This window comes from Phoca vitulina, unplaced genomic scaffold (genome assembly GCF_004348235.1).
Source record: "Phoca vitulina isolate PV1807 unplaced genomic scaffold, GSC_HSeal_1.0 scaffold6, whole genome shotgun sequence".
Taxonomy (NCBI): domain Eukaryota; kingdom Metazoa; phylum Chordata; class Mammalia; order Carnivora; family Phocidae; genus Phoca; species Phoca vitulina.
This window is the reverse complement of record NW_022589709.1, coordinates 62,880,807-62,904,397: the sequence shown is the minus strand read 5'-3', so window position 1 is coordinate 62,904,397 and position 23,591 is coordinate 62,880,807. Positions and strand designations below refer to the sequence as shown.

Below are 23,591 nucleotides of genomic sequence, written 5' to 3'. Positions count from 1 at the left end.
GCATGGATGGATCTAGAGGGTATTAATGCTAAGTGAAATAAGTCAGACAGAGAAAGACAAATACCATATGATTTCACATATATATGGAATCTAGAAACAAAACAAATGAACAACAACAACAAAAATAGACTTATAAATACAAAGAACAAACCAGTGCTTGCCAGAGGGGAGAGAATAGAAAAATGGGTGAAATATGTAAAAGAGATTAAGAGGTACACAATTCCAGTTATAAAATAAATAAGTCATGATGATAAAAAGTACAGCATATGAAATTTAATGAGTAATATTGTAATAACTTTGTATGGTGACAGATGATAACTATACTAATTGTGGTAAGGATTTTGTAATATATATAACTGTCAAATCACTATGTGATTCACCTGAAACTAGCATAACAATATACGTCATAACATTATATGTTATATTACTTCAATTAAAATTGAATTTAAAAAATTAAAGTCTATCCACAACCAGATATTTAAGAAATTGCACCAAATTTATCCCCATGACTTCCTGACCTAAAACTTCTGCAGCCAGGCCATTCTCCTCTCCTCTCCCAGTACAGCCCACTTACGCATTTCTGACCAAAAGCCTCTGTCTTGCTATCCTTGTCACCTGAAATATCTCTCCCTTCCCGTCCCCTCCCTCTCATTTTCCAGATCCTACCACATTCGCAGGACCTAGGTTGAAATCCTCCACCTCCTACTCCATGAGGTCTCAAAACACTCCATTCCATACCGAGTGGGTCACCAACACAATTCCTGCACTGGCCAGGCAGACAAACAATCATGGTATGGTCTGGTATAATGGAGGGGAATGGTGGAAGGTGTGGTAACTCCAGTAGATTTGCCCCATCTAAAGACCTTCGGGTTCACAATTTTTTAAGACACTGTGTTAGAGCTATTAATATTAGGAGCCTCTGAGGAAAGGAATTGGGTAGCTGGAGGAGAGATGGGGAAGGGAGAGTTTTCATTGCATATATTCTTTTATGCTTCGTAAATTTTAAAGTATTATCTTCACAAAATACCCAAAATTGAAAAATAAAAATGAGATGGGAAAAAATTTTAGTGACTAAAAACACTACGCCACTCAAACAAAACAGATGTGTCAACATAAGGACGGTCAGTGTAGCACCTCTAATTTATTATTTGTTCCGGTTCATTTGGGTTACTTAATTAAATAACGCCTTAGTTCTGCTACTTATCTTTTTCTTATATGTATACTCTGTCTCTAAAGAGAATGCCAAGTTAGGGAAGAAAAGAATCCCGTCATATTTCTTCTTTATCTCCTTCACTGCCTTAGACTGACAAACACATGTGGTAAGTATTCAATATTTGGAATCATAAACGTCTAGAATTTTAAAAGTCCTTAAAGATCTCGGCCACCCTGTCATTTTATAGATGAAAAACTGATGCCGATAAAGACTAAGAAACATATCCAACTATCACAGGACAACAACCCAAGATATGATGAAAAGAGTAAAAAAAAAAAAAAAACCACACACACACACATACACACACACATTTTGAGTTTACTATAAAAATAAGGATGCCCACTAGAGGGAGCCAATAGTCCATGAACTTGAAGGTGAGGGTCCCAAAACTGTTACCTTCAAAAGGTTCATGAAAAACTTTTCCCAGGGCCACAGAATGTGACTTAAGAGCCACATACCTAAACAGTGTAAATTCAGATTTCTTTCGCCAGAGGTACAGAGACTTTCAAATCTCCAGCATTAAAAAAATGTTTTTAGCATATAATATTGATCTTTTTTTTTTTTTGCACAAAAGTCTATCAATTTTAACACACATATTCATTTGTATAACCACCACAATCAGGAAACAGAACAGTTCCATTATTCCCCAAATCTCCTCCTCTGTCTTTATAGTCACCCCACCCTACCCACCCCTGCACACACCGTGGCATTCCATTATATAGATGTAAAAATGTTTATCCATTCACCCACGGACGGACATCTGGTTTGTCTTCAATTACTGGCAATTATGGATACAGCTGCTATCAATATTCATGTACAAGGTTTTTGGGTGAAAACAGGTTTTCATTTTTCCAGGGTAAATGCCGAGGGGGAATACTGAGTCATATGTAAGTATATGCTCAACTCTAAAAGAAAATGACAAACTGCTTTCCAAAGTGACAAACAATCCAAGCTTCCTGCCTGCAATAGATGAGATTTCCAATTGCTCTGCATCCTCTCTAGCTCTTGATATTGTCAGTATTTTTATTTTAGCCATTCCAATAGACACATAGTGGTATGTTTTAATTTGCATTTCCCTACCGCTAATCTTGTTAAACATCTTTTCAAGCGAGGATTCTGTTCATTTTTTAATTGGGCTGTTTGTAACTGTTGAGTTTTGTGAGTTCTTTACATATTCTTGAGAGCAGTCCATTGTCATATATGTGTTTTGCAAATATTCTCTCCCCATCTGTACCTTGTCTTCTCATCCTCTTAATAGTGTCTTTCACATAGCAAAAGCTTTTAATTTTGATGAAGTTCAATTTATCATGTTTTTATCCTTTATGAATTATGCTTTTGGTGTCATGTCTAAGAACTCTTTGCCTAACTTCAGGGCATAAAGATTTTTTGCTGTTTCTCTAAAATTTTTATAGTCTTACATTTAAATCTATGATTCACTTTGAATCAACTTTTGCATAAAGTATGCGGTTTACATTTGAGGTTCATTTTTTTGCACATAGAGGATATATATCCAATTGTTCTAACACATTTGCTGAAAAGACTACTCTTTTTCTTTTAAATTGCTTTTATACCTCTGTCAAAAACCAAATGGCCACATTTGTGTGCGTTTCTGAACCAGCAATTCTGTGCCTCCAGTCTAGGCATCTATCCCTTTACCAACACCACAGTCTCCATTATTTTGGCTTTATGTAGAAGTCTTAAAACTGGGCAGCATGATTCTTGCTTTTTAAATTAAGAACGTGAAAGTAACATTATTCAATACAGCTGACAATATCCACATAACAACTTCTAGTTTCAAATTAAAATCAGTATTATGGAAATAGGACAGAAAAAAAGGTAAATATGAGGGAAAGGGAACAGAAAGAAAGAGTGAATTGAAGAGAAAAAAGTAAAAAGTAGAAGCATGACAGAGACACACATAAAGTAGAAACACAGAAAGAAAAAGAAGGAAATAGAAAAAGGGAACAGGGAGAGGTGGGAAAATAAAAAGAAAATGGTCCTCTACATATGGGACTCAACCACTAAACCTAGGCCAATGAATTCCTCTCTGAACCGCAAACACCTTCCCAATTACCACTGTCTAGCAGAGCTAGCTGGCATCAGTAATGAGAGCGGGTCAAAGGCTAGGTGTCTCACCAGACCAGGAACCCCATCCTCCTAAAGATCTACCTTGGCCAATGGCTTTCCTCATTAAATCATCCAAACAAGCAATTATCATAATGGCACTTCAATTTTTATGTAACCCATTACAATAGGTTTAAATACTCCTCTATAACTGCCTGTTCACATATGTAAATGGACAGACTGGATCAGCGCGGAATTTCCTTAACTAGAACATTCCTGGTATTTGGTTTAGATGTTTCAAAGAGAAAAGCATCTGGTTCTCTTTGGATGTAATATCCACCCTGTCCACCTCCCAGGGTTGCCATGAAGATCAAATCAGATCATGGAAGGGAAACTGCCTTATAAACTGAAACTTCTTATACAAATAGACGTAACTACGGTTCTGTATATTTGGTGTAGGTGCAGGACTAGGAAACTGTGTGAGACACAGATGAGAGCGCCTGGCTCAACTATGTAGAGCCTTTAGTGACATCTAAAACAGGCTTCAGGAGCAGCAAACTCAGAACTCTTCCCAGACAGTGGCATTAGAAACAGGAAAGGCAAGGTTCAGTAACTAGCTCTGGGTACTTCTCTGCAACATCTCTGACTATTGGGATCTGGCTTCCCTTTCTTTAACACTAAAACTCACTATTTCCTTCTATTTTCTATACTTATCTCTTTGACTCTTGATAAAAAAAAATCATGGTTAACAAATGTAAATGTAGTCACAGAAGAGACATGACACATATTCTTTTAAAACTAGAAATAAGGGGCGTCTGGCGGGGCTCAGTCATTAACCATCTGCCTTCGGCTCAGGTCATGGTCCCAGGGTCCTGGAATCGAGTCCTGCATCGGGCTCCCTGCTCGGCAGGAAGCCTGCTTCTCCCTCTCCCGCTCTCCCTGCTTGTGTTCCCTCTCTCGCTGTCTCTCTCTCTCTGTCAAATAAATAAATAAAATCTTTAAAAAAATAAAAATAAAGAAATAAAACTAGAAATAAGATTGGACACATTCTAAAATAAAAGCTTAACTCAATTTCTGTTACAAAATTCTTCAACATATACTGTGTGTGTTTCTCTCCTTAAAAAATGCTCTAAGAGTCTTTGGTATTTCGTGTAGCTTTCTTTAATTCATAGACCCAAGAAACCACCCACCCACTGCTATATTTATAAGTGCTTAGGCTGATGACGTTTACCTTATTCCCTTATTTGACAACTTCTGGCTGATCATTCAATGTATTACCCAGTACTTAAGACATCGCTGGAATTCTGTAAGTATATAAACTTGGCCACACCAAATATTTCTTGTTTATTAATGTGTGTTTAACTTAAGTCCACCTCATGTTGTGGAAATGGAGGTGATATAGCACACCGTAAGAAGACAGCTTCAGACACAGACATCTCAATTCAAATCCTGACTCTTCTTGGTCAGGATTCATTTTTTTGAGTCCAGCTGAGGGACTTTGGAGCTTTGGCCTTATTAACTTCCTAATCTTTAAAATTAGGAAAATACACTATATCAACAGATGTTGGGTTAAATGATGATAATGTGACATGTCAGCACATCATAGGCCCTTGATTACGTTAGTTCCTTACATGCCAGCAAGCGCGCTCGGCTGGCCATTCCAGCCTCTTCGATACTATTTATAAAGGCCCCACCACCCATAAAGTTTGATATTTAAAAGCACGTTCTGGAATTTCTCCACCTCACTGGCTCTCCATCTATTTTTAAATCTAACCTGCCTCTAGGTCCTAATCTCACTCATCTATTTCCATCATAACGCGGCAACAGTCCTATTCTACCAGGACAGCAGCTAGAAGGAGAGCAAGCAGGGCAGCCCACCCCCACTCTTGCCTGAAGCCCTAGCACGCAGGTGTGAGGATACTGAGCACCAGTCCCAGAAGCTGCATGCGTCCAACAGCTGCCTCCAAGCTCATTAGCTCATTCTCAATTCAAGGCACAGGCTCCTAACAAATGATTTACATATCTACATAGATTTCATCCCAGATTAATCTGAGAAATTGGCAAACATCAGTAGTTAGCGTACAGAACTTTCACCCAGGAAAATGGAAAGCTAAGAGTTTTCAGGTGGTAAAATAATAGAAGAAAATCCTGCTCCCTTTTTGATTAACAAGTATTACAGAAGGTGAAGGGAAAATCATTATTGAATAGACAAGTAATCTGCCTGCACACTTGATGTTTTAAAGGGGGGACACACGATTAAGGCTTCATAGTGACACGAAGCATGCTCTGACAGTGCTGGATGGTCGGCTCCTAGAGCATGCTCCGATTTCCCTCCCCCGAGGCCTCAGAAAGCCTCCTGGGACACAATGGATGTTACCCCCATTTAAGGTCACAATAGAACAGATTGGAAGTTACTCATCCAGAGAATTTTTTAGAAGTGTTCTAGCTAAGTTGTGATGGGGTACAAGTATTTACAGTCTCCCAAGAGAAATAATCACTTGCAAATTCCCAGTGAGGTACGGCATGCAGAACCAGGGCTAGAGTCTCCGCTGCCTGATGCTCTAACAAAACACTGTCGTCTCAGAATAAGCTAAAGTCACCCAAGACCCTACTTAAAAGTTGGATGAGCAAGCCAGAAATAACTGCCAAATGGAGAGGTAACTAATTACCCTGATGACAATCTTGATATCTGGAACCTGAAGATTGCCAATGAAATTCTACAAAGAAGTTCAATGCTGGGGCACCTGGGTGGCTCAGTAGGTTAAGCGTCTGCCTTCGGCTCAGGTCATGATCCTGGGGTCCTGGGATTGAGCCCTGCATCGGGCTCCTTGCTCAGCGGGGAGTCTGCTTCTCCCTCTCCCTCTGCTGCTCCCCCTACTTGTACTCTCTCTCTCTCTCTCTCTGTTAAATAAATAAATAAAATCTTAAAAAAAAGAAAGAAGCAGCAGCTCAATGCTAAACATGCAGCAATGTCTGGTCTTAGCCTTGGTGTTGGAGGCCACCCTCACACTGCTCTGCGACCTCTCCCAGCAGCTAGCCCACAAAGGAGCCAAAGAAATGGTTCAGGTAGGAATAAACAGGTTTTTCTCTGCTCAAAGCCATGGGGCTCAGCGGCCCCAAACTGCCTCACTAAATGTGTTGTAAGAGCATTCTTCATTTTTCTTTCAGAGTAAAAGAAAGCCAATGTTAAGGGTCCATATTCTCCATTTATTCTTTTAACCCCCCTTCAGGTTCTCAGCCCTCTGGGGGGCCTCTCTGTCGATAACTCAACGCTTTCTCTTCTCAGGACACGTGCAGCTTCATTCCTCTTTAATATTCCCCCAGTTCCTGAAGCTTAGGTAGCTGCCCCCCCACCCCCGCCACCTCCAGCAATAAAACAGCCTAGCATGCAGTGAGAAGGAAAGTCCGAGCAGAGAGACATGCATATTTTCCTTGGATCATCGGACGGTTAAGTGCCCCATCACAAAATAGCACCAAAACATGAGCAAAAACATTTGGAGAACAGAGACATACATTGCCAGGGTTCAACTAAGACATCAGGGAATTCTAGCACAATTCTTCATACAGGCCCCAAGATGTGCTTAAAGATCAGACCCACTCTGCCACTAACCCCATGAATACACCCCTCTGGCTGCTAGAAAGGCCCACCCCAGAGCTGCTCTTTCACCCTTTCAGATTCTCGAGAACCCCTGTAGCCCTCCCCCCAGGTGTGCAAAAGGCATGAACGGATGTCCTTTCTGAAAAGTCACTGCAACTAAACACGGCTAGGGGGCGCTCTACAGACCCAAGAACATCGCAACAGGTTTATCCTAACAACACACGTGGTTCTTCACTCAACAAATCACAAGTGTGAGCATCACTCCACTGGACAAAAGAGATTATTCCACACGAGGAAGTTTCAAGAGACTGACCAGATCCAGTTGTCCTCCCTGTAGTCCTCCCCTTCAGGGTAAACTTGTCACCCTTACCTGTACAAGTGACGATTGTCTTCAAAATCTTCCTGACCCCATTTTCCCTTGATGTCTTCAATAACATGATTCTTGAGGAATTTTTTCAGCAGCTGAACCGTTTGTTTGCGGGTCACTTCAGGGCCAAAGTTCTGACTGCACCTCAAGAGCTCATGCAGCCAATCCACAGCTTCGGCCGCCGTGAAGCAACGGTCATAACTTTTGAAACGACAGCGATGTTTCCGTAAGGGCATCCTAGCACGAAAAAGCTCAACTGTTTCATTCCACTGGGAAAGAAAGGGAGAAAAGCATTTAGTAACCAACTGATTTTTTTAAAGGTTATTACGTCCCAAATACTTAAGATAATGAATGCAGTTCTTCCACTGAAAAGACTGCCTTGATGACAAAGACTTGAATTTTTTTTTTTTTTTTTAAGTAGACCCTATGCCCAGCATGGAGCCCAAGGTAGGACAAGAGTCAGACACTTAACTGACTGAGCCACCCAGGCACCCCGTGGAATCATATGGTTTTTATTTCTCTTCTGGCCTTCTTATATCTACATTTTATTTATGTTATTCATCCATGTTAATGTATGTGGCAGAGTTCATTTTTATTGCTATGCAGTACTCCGTTGCATAAATAAATCACTATTTATTCTTTTTTTTTTTTTTTAAGAGAGAGAGTGCATGAGCGGGGCGGTGGGGGGGAACGAGAAGAAGGAGAGAGAAAATCCCAAGCAGGCTCCACACGTAGCATGGAGCCCAACTCGGGGCTCAATCTTACAACCCTGAGATCATGACCTGAGTGAAAATCAAGAGTCGGTCGCTTAACCAGCTGAGCCACCCAGGTGCCCCACTATTTATCTTTTCTTAAGTTGATGGACATTTGGGTTGTTTTTTTCTAAGAACAGTGCTCCTATGAACGTTGTGTTTTTTGGTCAACATATATATACGTTCTGTTGCTTATATACTTAATGGAAATTGCTGGTTTATAAGGTGTGCATATATTTAACTTTTGTAGAGGTTACCAACCTGTTTTCCAAAGTGGTTGTACTGATTTATATTCCCGCCAGCAATGTATGAGGTTTCCAGTTGCTCCACATTCTCATCAGCACTTAGTATTGACTATCTTTTTCATTTTAGCCATTCTGTAGGCACGTAGTGGTATTGCATTGTGGATTTCTTTTGTGTTTCATTTCTAATTAATAAGGTTGAACATCTTTGCATATATTATGGTAAATTTGAAGATCTTTTCATGTGAAATGCCTGTTCAAGTCATTTTCCATTTTTTTTTTTTCTATTGGAGTGTCTGTCTTTTCGTTTGTGTCTTGAGTTTTTTGTTTTCTTTTGTTTTAGAAATTCTAGTTAAATGTTATCCTACATGGGCTTGCCTTGTTTCTTGTGTGTTTTTAAGATGTTAAAAAACTGTTTAAATCTGGACCAACTTAACTTGGAGGATGGCATATAACAGTGTCAAATTAAGTAGAAAGATTAATACATACCCAAGGCGAAAAGATGTTTGAATTTGGCTACAAGGAAGACATGATTCAGAATCAGAGTGGAATTCAATTGCAACAAGTTAGAAGGTAGTTAAAGAAAGTAGAAAAAGTGAAAGACCAATTAAGCATTTGCTTGCTGAATCCTTACTGTATGTCGGGCACTATGCTCTATGTCCAGGGTGTGTGCTTGCACGGACCCCACCTTGGTCCTGTACATCTCCGGTGTTGTGTGGAAGAAGAGTGGACCATCATTTCAGACAGGGTTGGACAGGAGGAATGAAGAGAAACCTGGAAGAAAAGGCCTGATCAGAAGGGAAAACAGGAGCCAGAAGTGGGAAAAATAAAAAGAATATGCCGAGATCAGAACTGTAGTTGTTAGAAAAAGATTTTCTGGCTTCAGGGGGAAGGGGGGTGAGAAGGAAAGATTCAGTTTGTGCAGTGATAGACCTGAAAGAGAAGGCTGGGAGAAGGGAGAATGGTTATGAGAGTAAGACTGTGAGTTTCCAGGACTTTTAGGAAGGCTGGCAGGAAGCCTAGGGTCCGAAAAAGCTGCTGGTGTAATTATGTAGGAAGGATACCATATGTGAACATTTCATTTAATCTAGGGAAGGCTGATGAAGGGGTGGATGTCTAGGTTTTGTTTTTTTAAATAGGAAAATATTTTGCCGAATTTCTAAACATGTTTTGACATCAGGCACTATGTCTCGTACATCTCTCTTTTCTTCTCTCCCTATAATGCTTTTCATGTAATAAACAGTACATATTTGTTGAATGAAGTTAAATCATATTAAACATAGGGCCCTAAGAAGTGAATTAGGCATATTGGGCTCAGTTTTAGCCATAGTTTTGATCGTTTGTTTCTCATGAATGTAAGAATCCATTAAGTTCACATGAAGGGACAACTTGGTGGTAATATCTCCAGTAAATACTTATTGAATGAATAAAATACATTTTTAAAAGTTATTTTTTTCTTTTGAGTGGGAAGGTTGTAAGTAAAAGATTTTCAAGGCTTGGGGCGCATGGGTGGCTCAGTTGGTTGAGCATCCAACTCTTAGTCTCAGCTCAGGTCTTTATCTCAGGGTCGTGAGTTCAAGCCCTGTGTTGGGCTACACACTGGGCATGAAGCTTACTTTAAAAAAAAAAAAAAAGAACAAAAAAACTATATGATTCCATTTACATGAAGTCAAAAAGCAGGCAAAACTAATCCATGGTATTAGAAATCATAACAGTGGTTACTTCGTATGGAGGTCAAGACGGAGAAAGGCAAGGAGAGCATTAGGAATGTTAAATATCTTGAGCTGGGTATCAGTTACATGGTGTGCTCATATGAAAACTCACTGAGTTGTACTCATTTCATTATGCCACCTATACGTATAAACACAAACATAGTTTTAAACAGTCTCCACATATTTTTAATCATTGTTGTTGTTTTAATTCTCTGCTGACATCTAGCCTTCATGTTAGTCCTGATCAAGCATGTTGGGAGTGAGGAGGGAAGAAGAGTTAATAAAAAAGATTTTCATTTATTTTATGTTTATTGAATTATCATAATCATTATCAATTAAACTTAATGCATAGTACTTTATACATTATGCAATAAATGTAATGAAGACACGGGTCCCTGGAATCCCATATTTCAAACCAGAAGTAAATATGCCTATTAATTGATTCAGGCTGGTGAGTAGTTCCTCTACTTATTTTAATTAGGTAAGTAACAATGCACATTGTAACAAATTAAATGCAGAAGCATATATAAAAGAGATTGCCCAGTCTCTCTCCAATCCCACATACCTGTCAAACATACACACACATATAGAATTTTCCCTTTTTAATGTATGTTACTTATTATTAGTATTGTTGTTTGCTTCCTTTTTTAAGAAATGTGATCAATCCTATTGTACACATTCCCCCACTTGTTTTTGCACTGAACACAGCGCAGATGTCTTTCTGTGTCGATACCTGTAGATCTAGCCTATTCTTATGAATAAATGAGTGCCATTTTACTTCACCATTTTCTTTTTTTTTTAAGATTTTACTTATTTGTTGGACAGAGAGAGACACAGCGAAAGAGGAAACACACGCAGAGGGACTGGGAGAGGGAGAAGCAGGCTTTCCCCCTAGCAGGGAGCCTGATGTAGGGCTCGATCCCAGGACCCTGGGACCATGACCTGAGCAGAAGGCAGATGCTTAACGACTGAGCCACCCAGATGTCCCTACTAAAGCATTTTCTAACTGATGGGCATGGATCTGTTTCCACTTTGTTGTTTCAAAATATTACTTTAAAAACCCTGGGGCACATGGGTGACTCAGTTGCTTAAGCATCCGACTCTTGATTTCACGTCAGGTCATGATGTCAGCGTCCTGAGATCGAGCCCCGCCTCAGGTGGAGTTGGCTCCGTGCTCTGCATGGAGTTGGCCTGACCTTGTCCTTCTTCCTCCCCCGCACTTGCACATCTCTCTCTCTCTCCTTCAAATGAATAAATAACTTAAAGGACCAATGCTTTTATTTATTTGTGATAGAATGGATTTCTAAATTTTATCAGCATATTTAGATCAGATGTAACAATTCACAGTCCTACCAGCAATATCAGAGCATGCTGCCTTATCTGTGGCCGTCACTAGATGTTACCATTCTCATTTCTGCCAATCCGTGTTTAAGAAATGATATGTCTGTATTTTGTTTTCATGTTCCTATCTTCATCTTAAGTAAGTTTCATTTATTTATCTGAGACTTGACCTTTTTCTATTGGGTTGTCTCCCTCTTTTTCTTAACCAATTTTTTAAAATGTTTAAATCTAGCATTTAAGTCAAAGTGCATAGAAGTCAGGAAAGTTAGTCTATTTTGCTCAGTTCAGTATCTCTACAACTGAGGACAGTGCCTCTCATATGGTGCATGTGCTTAATAAAGGTGTTCTGAATGAATGAATATGGATTCTTAATCCTTTTAAAAAATATATTAGAAATGTTTTCTCCTGGCTTATCAATTTATGTGGTCTCTAGCTATATGAAGGTTTTGTTGTTGATGGTGATGTTAATGAAACAAATATATCTTTATTTTCTTTATAGCTTCAGGATTTTCCCCTTTAGGGGAAGGAAGTTAGAGATTTCCCCATCCAGCGGTATTAAAAATATTTATCAAAGTTTTCTTTTAATATTTTAGAGGGATTTTTTTTAAATATTTTAATCTTCAACTAGAATTTTTTATGGTGGGAGGAAGACACCTCTAACTTTATTTTCTTCCAAATGGAGAGCCAATTATGTCACCCTTTTTTCAATGAATTGAAATACTAAGTTACCTTACATAGTATCTTTCTTGATTCTATTCTGAACTCTCTGTTTTATCCCACTGAGCTATTTGTGTCTTCCTATGCAATACTACACCATTATGATTACAGTCAATTAATACTAAGTTTAAATCTCTGGTAGACCAAGGTCACCTATGGTCTCCTTTAAAAATAAATTTTTTTTCAAAAAAAATTTTAATTCTCATACTTTTACTCTTCTGAATGACCTTTTCATTCCGTGTATTCCACACACAGAAAAAAAAAAACTATTAAGACTGGATTTTTACTGATTCTGTTGATAGCTGGTTTTCATTTCACACTAGAAATTTTCTAATAAGACATCTTTATCAAAGCTCATATCTTATAAAATGAATTTTTAATTTATTTATGTTGATTCTTAATGGCACTTATCATTATGGATTATATTTACTCAGTCCATGAAACACTTCAGAATTCTAAAACCTAGTGAGAACTATGGTCTCTGTTCCTACTTACTTCCAAAAATAATTATGTTGTAATTCGGCTACTCTGTCAAGAAAGAAGAATTACATTACCTGTAAAATACTTCAAAATTCTCAGTCACACTTAGAAGGAAAATATCCTATGTCAACAAAGAACAAGACAGAGCTTGAGAATGTGATTTTTTCCATGACATATTATTTGGAGAGAAAATCTTTATAGCAAAGGGAACAAAAGAGATTTGTTCATGATTAAAAAAAAAAAAAAAACCTTTGTTTTACTTATTTATCCCTTAAACTAGGGATCTGAAATAAGGAATCATACAATTGTTTTTACTTCACATCATGAGCCAAACTACAAAATACAGCACTGAGTGTTGAAATGTGCTTCCTGTTTTTTTCTCCAGGATATTTATTGCATTTCCTTCCTTCTTAGTACCAAAAATCTTGTGAGAATGGTGCTATCCTGCTCTAGCACCTGGCCCGGGAGCGCAGAGGCACCAGACTCTACCTCTAGCTGAACCTGCCACAGACGAGCAGCGCGAACCTGATCAAGTCAGTTCACCCCTATAGGCCTCAAGAGAAGGAGGAACCTGGACTAGACAATTGGTCATGGCCATTCTAGTTCTCAAATTCAGTGACAGCTGTAAGGGTTTTAAAGTTTACCACTTGCATCAGATGGTAGAGGTAACTCAGAATTAAGTTCAAAGAATCAGTAGATTAAAGCCGTTTTTATAAAAGCAATTTTCTTTCTCCTCATTATTTCTATTAAAATGATGAACTACGGTTGACCCTTGAACAACAGGGGTTTGAACTACATGGGTCCACTTTACATGCAGATTTTCATTGATAAATACAGTACAGTACTGTCAATGTATTTTCTCTTCCTTCTGATTTTCTTTTTTTTAAAGATTTTATTTGAGAGAGAGAGAGGAAGAAAGAGAGAGAGAGAGCAGGAGCAGAGGGGAGAGGCAGAGGGAAAAGCAGACTCCTCACTGAGCAGGGAGCCCAACGTGGAACTCGATCCCAGCACCCTGGGATCATGACCTGAGCCGAAGGCAGAGACTTAATCGACTGAGCCACCCAGGCGCCCTTCCTTATTATTTTCTTAATAACATTTTCTTTTCTCTAGCTTACTTTATTATAAGAATACAGTATATAATACATACAACATACAAAATATGTGTCAATTGACTGTTTATGTTATCGGTAAGGCTTCCAGTGAACAGTAAGCTGTTAGTAGTTAAGTTTGGGGGGAGTTATACATGGATGTTCAACTGCGCATGGGTGGGCACTCCTAATCCCCACATTGTTCAAGGGTCAACTGTATTTGTATGTGGGTTACAAAAGCGAAAGCTATTTCAATGAAGATGAATAAGTTTCTAATTAACTTCCATATTCATCATGTAATGACTTAGAGTCTGTCATTTGATTTTTGGCAAAAAAAAATTTACCTAGTCCATAAAATGTTATTTTCAGATAAGACTTTGGTGCTTTAGAAAATGGAGCTGTACATGGTTTGAAACAGTAAAGGGAGTCATGAAAGGAGGAAATAAAAGCCTACTCTTTATATGCCAATGATTTTCCCAAGCTTTTCCTGAAGACTGGGTTGAGGGTGATCTTGGGAGAAGGGCGAAATGATAAGTGGGGACAGGGAGATGGAAAGGTAAGCTGGGGAAGGTAAGTAAAGAGACAACTAGTCACAAACTTTGTGATTTACCTGGTAAAAGTTGTAAGACACAACTGAATTATGCTCCAGGAAACATTTATACATTTTATAATGAGGTTAAAGCATCTACAATGATGACGGAGGTCACTGATAAAGCAGGAAGTCTCACTTTTTAAAAAAAATTTCGTATTGTTTTCTGTGCTTCCAGAATCTTGGTTTAAGATCAAAGATCTCAAATAGAATAAATTTGACAACTGAACTGACCACCTGGGAAGTTCTGGTAAAACTGAGGTGCTTTCATTAATTATTCACATAATTAAATTTCCTGCTTAACTTGATCAGTCTTGGCTAAACTTGACTTGAATATCATTTCTTGGGGGCTGACAGCTTCTGGAGAACAAAGAACATGTTTCTTTATAAATTCCTTTGATAATATCTTAATGTGACTCAGAATGAAGCAGTGCCTTATTACATAGGTACTATACATCCATGAAAAGTAGCGATTCATACAATTCAGTGAATGAGATTTTAACAGTTCCAATTATGATGTAACTTTTTTAGTCTAAAGCAGGAAGGATGAGAACTAGTTACCCAAGATCTTGAGCTTCTGTTTCCCTTGCATAAGTGCTGTGAATAAATTTGGAGGAGAGGGATGTGTTTTTCCCTCCACAAAGGAGAGTAAAGTTTTTGAAAGTCCCTGATGATGCACAATCTCTAGCTCATCCCTAAACATGGACCTATCAATAGCTCTGATCCCAGATGGTTCCAAACGGTAGAAGCAGTTGTGAAGTGGAAGTAAATATGAAAACATTTTTTTAAAAACCCTATTTGTTCCCTGTCACCACCATCCACACCTCTTAGAGGCTAGCCCAAAGGAAAATCTAAATTTATATTTGCTGAATTTTTTTAAATGAATGAATCATTATGAATGGCTGTAGTAGACTGTTTGCAAAGATGAGTGCAGTAACTCCTCCCATCCTGTTCCTATCTTTTCCTGGATATCCGTTAGGTTACACAGAACAATGAAACCAATTCCCAAATTATATGTGGCCATAAGTGGCAAAAGACCAAGGAGCGGGGTCCCTTCCTCCCAGTCACCAGCAGGCTTCCCTAGAAAGCCTTTAAACATCTGCAATTGACATTACCAAACTGTCACCACTATTCCGTTAGAGTGATCCTCTAAAACTCAAATCACTAAAATCACTTGCTCCAGGTCACAAAGAAATCAACTACGCCTCAGAACCCTGAATACCAAAGTTCTCCCAGGAGAAAAAGCAGCACCCTGGACCCTCAGGGTCCGTAAAGGCTCTTTCAGAACATCTGTTCGCAGGCGCCTGGGTGGCTCAGTCGTTAAGCGTCTGCCTTAGGCTCAGGTCATGATCCCAGAGTCCTGGGATCCAGCCCCGCATTGGGCTCCCTGCTCAGCGGGAGGCCTGCTTCTCCCTCTCCCACTCTCCCTGCTTGTGTTCCTGCTCTCGCTCTCTCTGTCAAATAATCTTTAAAAAGAAGAAAAAACAAAAAAAAAGAAGAACATCCGACGGGGCCAACCGCTGATTTAGGTAGGTGCTAACAGACCAGAAACGCTGGGAACCAGAAAAGCGGCCAAGACCCACCTGCGTTCCGGGCACCGTTAGAAAGCACCTCACTGTCACAAGTGACACTCAGGACGGAGACACGCCCTGCCTGGACTGCAGCGAAGGCTTAGTGTTACAAGGGGTGGGGGACCCTGAGGTTACCCACGGGGCCCTTCCTCTCCGGGCTGCAGGCGTTCGATTCCAGGGGACAAAGGGGGTGGGGGTGGGGTCACCCTGTTCTTTCGGGCGCTTTAAATCGGAAGGCTCACTTACTGCCGAGAACCAGGCCAGTGTCTCGGGAACGAAGCTGCACCCACCCACGACGTGCCAAGCTCCAGGCCCGGTAAGCCTTTCTTTGAACATCGTCCAGAAAACGGCCGCCCAGGCAGGAACGGGTCCGGCCTCCATACTCGGGCCCCGCCAACCTTGCAGATCGCGGGGACCGCGGCGTCGCCCAGGCCCTGGCACCTCCACTCACCAGCTTGGTGGCCCGGTACGGACCGGGCCCCACGATGCGGTGCTCCATGGCCGGTACGCAGCGGCGGCGGCGGCGGCCGCCCCAGCGCCGATCCCAGCGAGCCGGCGGCGCCGCAGTTTGAATCGCGAGCCTGTGCGCTGCGGACGCTGATTGGGCGGCGCGGCGGCACGTGACGGGAACTGCGGGGCGGAGCCTCGGGGACGCGGGGATCCCGGCACCCCCGGGCCCCGCCAGGTAGGCGGCGGGCGGCTGTCCGGCGTCTCCACCTGAGGCTTCTGCGGCTGCGGGAGCTGGGCGCGCAGACCGGCCGGGGACAGAGTCCGCTGCCCACCGTCGCCTCGCGCGCGTACACCAGCGTGTGCGCAGACCGTGAGGGGCGCCTGCGCTTTGTCCGGGGGCGAACCTGGCCCGCCCGACTTCCCCAGGGCCCGCCCACGCTCTGTCTGCTAGAGACGGTCAATGAAAGTGTGTAATTCGGTGACCGGAAACCGCGGACGGGGGGAACAAATCCGTGTCCGCCTTTCATAGGTAGAGTGAACGTGCCGGTGCTGCTAACAGGATTGGGACGGGTGGGTAGTGAAATGAAGCCCGTGCACCGCCTCTACAATTGGAGGGACACTGAAGCACTGGGTAAGGGGACTTGGCCCCACGGAGTGTCGACGGCGCGTCCGAACGATAAAGAGCTGGAAAGAGCCCCGATTCACCTTCCCGTTTTTTTCTTTTGGTAATCTATCCCTTGAATTTGAATTCTATGTTTTATATCAGCCTGAAAATTTCTGTTTTGACCTTTTGACCTTGTTACTGCTCAAAATTTTCCCCCTAGGAATTGCTGGTCTGAATTGGTCTGATTTGCTGTTGTTAAAAGGGACAAATGAGTTCAGCGCTCTGTACCTGCAACTCGAGTTCAAAGCTCAAATCTGATAAAGAAAAAGTTCATACCTGGTCACCTCAGTGAGTACCCAGGATAAGATACCATAATAAAAATCTGGGTAAGAGACACCTGGGTGGCTCAGTCAGTTAAGCATCTGCCTTCCGCTTGGGTCATGAGATCCAGGTCCTGGGGTCTGCTTCTCCTCCCTCTGCCCTACGCCCCCCAACTCGTGCTCTCTCCCTGTCTCTCTGTCTCTCAAATAAATAAATAAATAAATAAATTTTTTTAAAAGCAAATCTGGGTAAAAGATCAGGCTCCCACCTTCATAACACCCCTCCTACTTAGGTGCATTTTAGAAAGCCCCCCAAAATTCTGAGATGACATGTGTGCATTACTTTTTTTAATCAGAAAAAGCAATAGAGGTAATATAAAAATAATTTTTACCTTCAAGGACTGAATCCTTATCAGAAAGGACTACAGTGGGGTACAAGAGAAAGAAGAAAAGTAACTCCAGAACCTGTCTGTCAACACCAGTGACCATTGTGGAACTGGGATCTGATACAAAACATCAAAACGTCATGCCCTGCTTCCTGAGCCTTTTCCCAAGAGTCCATCATGAGCTATAGACAAGATAATCCCTTTTACTGGAAAAACATCTCCAAATGATCTACATATCAGAGGCCACGGTCTCTGTGAAAGTAGTTTAAACTGGGCTGCTGATAATCTACCAGTCTTTCAGCATCACATAAAAACAATTGGGAAATTTCTGTGCATACTCTTCTCTGCCATATTTAAGTGTGAGGCCATCAGAATCCTGTAGAAGCTTTGACTCAGCCTCTGAACATCTTTATAAGGTACAAGGAATACTGGCAATTTCACCATCACCAGCTGACTTGTCACTGACATTAGGAAATTCCAAGCTGTGGAGCGAAAAGCAACAGAGGCATCAAATGTATTAGGGGATAGGAAATTGTGTTTCTCAATCACTGAGTAGGGAGTGGGTGGGAGCAAGGCCTTCGCTGCCAAGAGAGTTCCTGACTGCTGAACTCAGTCCTGCTACTGCCTGAAATGTCTCCCAGCTGGTTGGATGGGTTGTTTTGAAAGAACTCCTCTGCTGAAACCCAAGTCACTCACTGCTTACATTAGATTTTAGCCATTGGGATTGTACTACTACTTTCAGTTATGTTCCTTGGCATTTAAGCCATGAAGACAGTCCATTTGTTGAGGTTCTTAAAAGTTGTAAAATCCGTGACTTGATTTCCAAAGCTATTGGTCTGTCCTGTCACCACTCTATTGGGAAATGTTCCCCCAGAAATTGTATTAATACTCTTCACTAATAGGGGCATCATATTCTTTGGGGATATGGGTGATAAAGAAAGGCTAGAAACGTATGGAAAATGTAAAACCATACTATTTCACTGAAACTGTTAAATCATATTTTTATTTCAGCATTTAAAAAATAAATACCACAAAAAAATAGAGATTTATATTCATTCATTCACTTATTCACTATGTCTGAGTTCCTACAATGTGCCGGGCACTGTTTCAGTCACTGGAATATTTTAGGAGAAAAAATAAAGTCTCTGTTCCCAGGAGCTTCCTAGTAAGGAAGGAGACAGCAAGCCAACTAAACACATAAAAATATATATAACTTATCAGGTGGTAATTGAGTGTCGGGAAGAAAAGTAGAAGGAAAAGGAGCGGATGGTGGGGACAGGGATGCTATTTTGGCTCAGGTGGCCGGGGAAGTGACATTTGAGTAAACAATCTGAGTCAAATAAAGGAGTAACTGTCTGGGGGAGGATCTTCTAAGCTGATGGAATAATAGCCCCTGTGAAAGCCTGAAGTGGACAAATGATTGCCATGCCCAGGGAACATGGGGAGGAGGCCTGTGCCTGTGTTCTCTAGAGCAGAGTGAGTGAAAGGGAGAGGGAGGAAATGGGTTTGGACACAGAGAGGAGAAGAGCTCTTTAGGTCACATTATGGGTCATGGGATTTGGATTTTACTCTGAATTGGCTGAAAATGTATTAGAAAGGTTTGAGAGTGTGTCAAGATCTCAATAGGTTAAAGCATCTCTCTGGCCACTGTGTAGGTAGCAGAATGGAATGGGGGTAGGTGTGGAGTGAAAGCAGGAAAACCAGTTCGGAAGCTTGCAATACTCTAGGAGAAAATAAATAAATGTGGTTGATACAATGCTTGGCACATGGTGTCATTCGACAAGTACTTGTTGAGGGAGTAAATGGATGAGAAAGTAAAACTAAGCTTCATAAGTTATTCATCTCCTAAAGATTGATTCAATTCATTCTGTCTCTAAATATATGTCTTACATGCATATACTCTGCAATATAATAGCTAACTTTTATATTTTCAGTATAACCTACAAAATTTGCTCCTGAACCTACTATTCTGTTTTGTCTTATTGTTAAAGAATTATCCACACTCACTCCTCCCTTTTGAGTCTCAGAAGACACAATCCATACCCAGTGCCTTGTGTTATAATCACACACACACACACACACACACACACACACACACACATCTCCTGCCACTTCACAATCAAACCATTACAGTTCTAAGTTAGCATAATAAAACCTTTGCCAAGGATACAGCTGAATGGATTCTCATATTGGATTCTCATATTTGGGCATAAGTTCAGGTTCTCGCACATCAGGACAGGGCTTCTTTTTTGCTATCACTAACTATAATTCTTTGTATCTAGGAAAGCCACTTTATGACAAAAAAAAAATTTAACCAACATTGGTCTGGCCAAGGAATATCGAATAAATTCAAGGAAGAAGATCATGGAGACAGGAAAGCTACCTAGAAGGTAGTTGAATGAATACAGACATGAAAATCCAAGAGCAGTGGAGTGTTATGAAAACAGCTGTGTAACCTTGGGCAAGACTCTTCTGCTGCATGTCAGTTTCTAATTAAAAAAAAAAAAAGGAAATAACAGTGGTATCTGTTTCATAGTGCTATTGAAAGACTTACTTAAGGAAATACACGCAGATTTCTTAGAATTCTGCTTCCCTTGTACGGTAGGCAGAATTCCAAGATGGTCTCCAAGATTCCCAGACCTGGTGTATCTACTCCTCCTCCCATTTTTTCAGTCAAACATGACCCCAGGTGCTGCTGTAAAGGGAATTTGCCTATGATATTAAGGTTCCAAATCAGGTGACCTTGGAATAGGGATATTATCTAGACGAGCCTGACTTAATCACATGAGCCCTTTAAGAGGAGAGTTTTCTCCAGCTGGTGGCAGAAGTTGGAGATTTGAAGAGGAAGTGAATTCTGTCACCCTGAATGAACATGGAAGCAGATTTTTCCCCAGAGCCTCCACAGGGAAATCAGCCTGGCTGAGATCTTGATTTCAGGCTTCCAACACCTAATTCACTGAGCAGAGAGCACAGTCACCCCACTCCAGACTTCTGACCAGCTAATAAGCTAATCAACCGGTGCTGTTTTTAATCATTAAATGTATTGTAATTCCATATATGACAATAGAAAACTGATACATCTTGTATACACAAGCTCTCGATTAATGTTTGTTCTAGCTATTACACGGCAGGAGAGGGGATAGTATAAATGTCAGTACTTAGTGAATGGTTAGCCATAAAGGATGAGGGAGAAGAAAAAGCCAGATGTGGCTCTAAATGCCACCTAGAAGACTGGCAGAAAGATTGCACCATTAGTCACAGTGAAACAGGCTTTGTCTGGGTAAGCAAGAAGGAACAAAGAGAGGGGACTTGACTATTCATAAGAATCACCACAGTAGCTTGTTTAAAATTCAGTTTTATGGATTCCTCCCACAGAGGTACATACAGGTATCTATATTCCATTGGTTTTTATGGTTTGACTCCTTACCAGTGACTCCAGAGATCCGTGACTTGCACAGATACCTAGTTTTGATAAGGCAAAACCTTAAAACTACCCCCCCGCCTCACTGAGGCTGGTATAAGAACATGTCATCCACTTGGAAGTGAGCCTAGGCCACCAGCTAGGATTCGCCCACTCAATATGCCTCTGACATTCTTTCCCCTTCATGTTTATGCACATCGTGGGGAAAATATTGACTGGTATTTGAGAATTCACCAGAGTCACTGGACCTGTTTCTCCTAAACAGCAAAGGCCAAAAGAAGTTGGGGTTTGGACAAGCAGCATTTGACTGGCAGTGAAACATCCAAATAGGGGTGACCTGTGGTTGAAAATATTAGATCGAGGGGCACCTGGGTGGCTGAGTCGTTGGGCATCTGCCTTCGGCTCAGGTCATGATCCCAGGGTCCTGGGATTGAGCCCCGCATCTGGCTCCCTGCTCAGCGGGAAGCCTGCTTCTCCCTCTCCCACTCCCCCTGCTTGTGTTCCCTCTCTCGCTGCGTCTCTCTCTGTCAAATAAATAAATAAAATCTTTTTTTTTAAAAAAAAGAAAATATTAGATCGAAAGGGTGGGGGAGATAGAATTGGGTATGCTGGAGCCCTACAGGTACATGAGGACTTTGAGGAAGGAAGAATATAGAACGAACAGAGGGCTTCTCCACTGTCCCACTTCAGCCCTTTGGGCTGACTACTCTGACTGACCTGTTTCTCTGGCTCTCAATCCTGCTGCTTCACCCCTGAACCTAGGCTTCCCTGCCCACTCCTGCCACTTCACTTACCTCATTTCCCCAGCCTGCCCTGAGCCAGTGACAGCTTGATTAGGAGCCTGTCCCATTCTTGGTTCCCTCTTTGTAAGCTTAAGCTCTGGACCTCCATCAAAGACCTTCTCTTCCATTTTACTGCCAAAGGCATCAGATTCCAGTTCTAGCCTCAGCAGAATTACAAATCAATACATGCTACTGAACTTTTGGGTAGCTCCCAGGTAGTCAAATGATAAACCCCGGTATCAGCAGATCAATTGTCTTGACCCGTAGCACCTAAGCTCACTTTGAAGAAACATCTCAAAACTAGGATGACATCCATCATCTGCCTTTTAAAAAGATTCATCACAAATAGCCCGTGAGATAGCAACTGTAGTTAATATAGCCAAAGAGAATTCAATTTACAAAAAACCCCAGAAAAGTAGAGGAGGTGGAGAATGGGTAGAAGTTTCAGAAAACGTGGCTGCCAGGTCTCACTGCCGCACACCTGTGAGTCGTGCTTACTGCCAGGTAAGCTCTTTGACGGGGTATTTCCTGCAGCAGCAGCAGAGGATGCTGGTGGCCAAGGCCTGTGGACCACCAACGAACACGGGAGCCCAGAGAGGGAGAAGTGGGGCAGGGCGAGGCTTCGGAAGCCAGAGCAGGGGTGAAAACGAGACTGCGCGGCGGGAGCTGTTGCGGAGCAAGGAAGGTCTGTGAGCTGGGGTTGGGGCCGGCTCTATGTACAGCTTGAGCTCTCGTGAAGGGCTTACAGAGGCAACAATGGTTATTGTGTTTGCCTACAACACTGCCGCTCTTCTTTTCTTTCAGAGTCAAGAAGCTGAAACTAGCATGGATACCTACTTTAAAAAATCATTTTCAGCACTTGTCCTTACTAATGATGATTATTTTATATTTCGTATTTTTCTTTTCTTCATTCCTGACACAGATCCCCTTCTTCTTCCCTCCTTCCTTCCTTCCTCCCGCTCTCCTTCCTTTCTTCTTTCTCTCAACTTTTCATTCGTTGTAACATATACAGACAGAAGCACACACATTATCTCTAGAGGGTTTGAGGAATGTTCACAAACTGAACACACCCTTGCAACCAGCACTCCAATCAAGAAACAACATGGCCAGCACCTGAGCAGACATTCTCACACCCCCTCTGGTCTCCACCCCCCAAGAAAAACTGTCACAGGTCTTTGGCTGTGTGAGGAAAAAAAAGAAACAAGGAGTTTACCCCAGACCAAAAAGGGAACATGAGCCAACTCACAGATTGCTAGGAATTCAGTGCATCTACATGGTAACCCAAACACCAACTATGAATGTGGAGGGGGAAGGGATCAAAGGATTTCATTTAGTAGACAAAATGCAGCATTCAGTTTCCAGCTTGATTGGATATACCATTTGTGACTTTTCATTTAAAATTAAAGAGAAACTTTCTAGACATTCAAACCTGTTTGACCACGTTTTCTTATCTAGCTCTCTCTGGAAAATCTCTGATTGGGTTGCACCTGGAATTAACAATGGGACAATGTTTGTTTTATTTTCTTTTGTTTTTTACAATAAATTATCAAATGCAGAGTTTTTATTCAAGCTCCAAGGAGGGAATAGGAGGGAGAGTGTCCATGCAGATTTCACTCTGAAGTGGTCCCCCAGCCTGTCCACACTCTGGAACCCTCAAAACTTATGAAAACACAGATGCCAGTCCTGACTCCAGGACCCCTGAAAGTAGATGCTCTGGGGAGAAGGGACAAGAGGCTGGACCACAGAAATGTTATTATCTGATCCCCTCCCCCAGGCCAGCTGACCCCTGCAGGTAGGGTTCTGCGGGCCCTCCAAGAAGTGTCCTGAGGGCCTGGGCGGCAATACAGGAGAGAATGCTCCTGTGTATTCTATGCTCAAAGCTGAACAAGTTACC

General features: G+C 41.5%; 1 protein-coding gene across 2 annotated transcripts in view; it reads right to left on the bottom strand.

The window, feature by feature from the left end:
• DEPDC1B (DEP domain containing 1B) overlaps positions 1–16,251 on the bottom strand; it is an 80,822-nt gene extending 64,571 nt beyond the window's left edge. For both annotated transcript variants that reach the window (XM_032403505.1, XM_032403506.1), the window contains exons 1-2: positions 16,186–16,251; positions 7,246–7,511 (exon numbers count right to left, since the gene is read on the bottom strand). In XM_032403505.1, the coding sequence (XP_032259396.1) occupies positions 7,246–7,511; positions 16,186–16,233 (314 nt within the window). In that variant the 5' untranslated portion in view covers positions 16,234–16,251. The remainder of the gene's footprint in view (positions 1–7,245; positions 7,512–16,185) is intronic.
• Between the last annotated feature and the right edge of the window lie 7,340 nt (positions 16,252–23,591).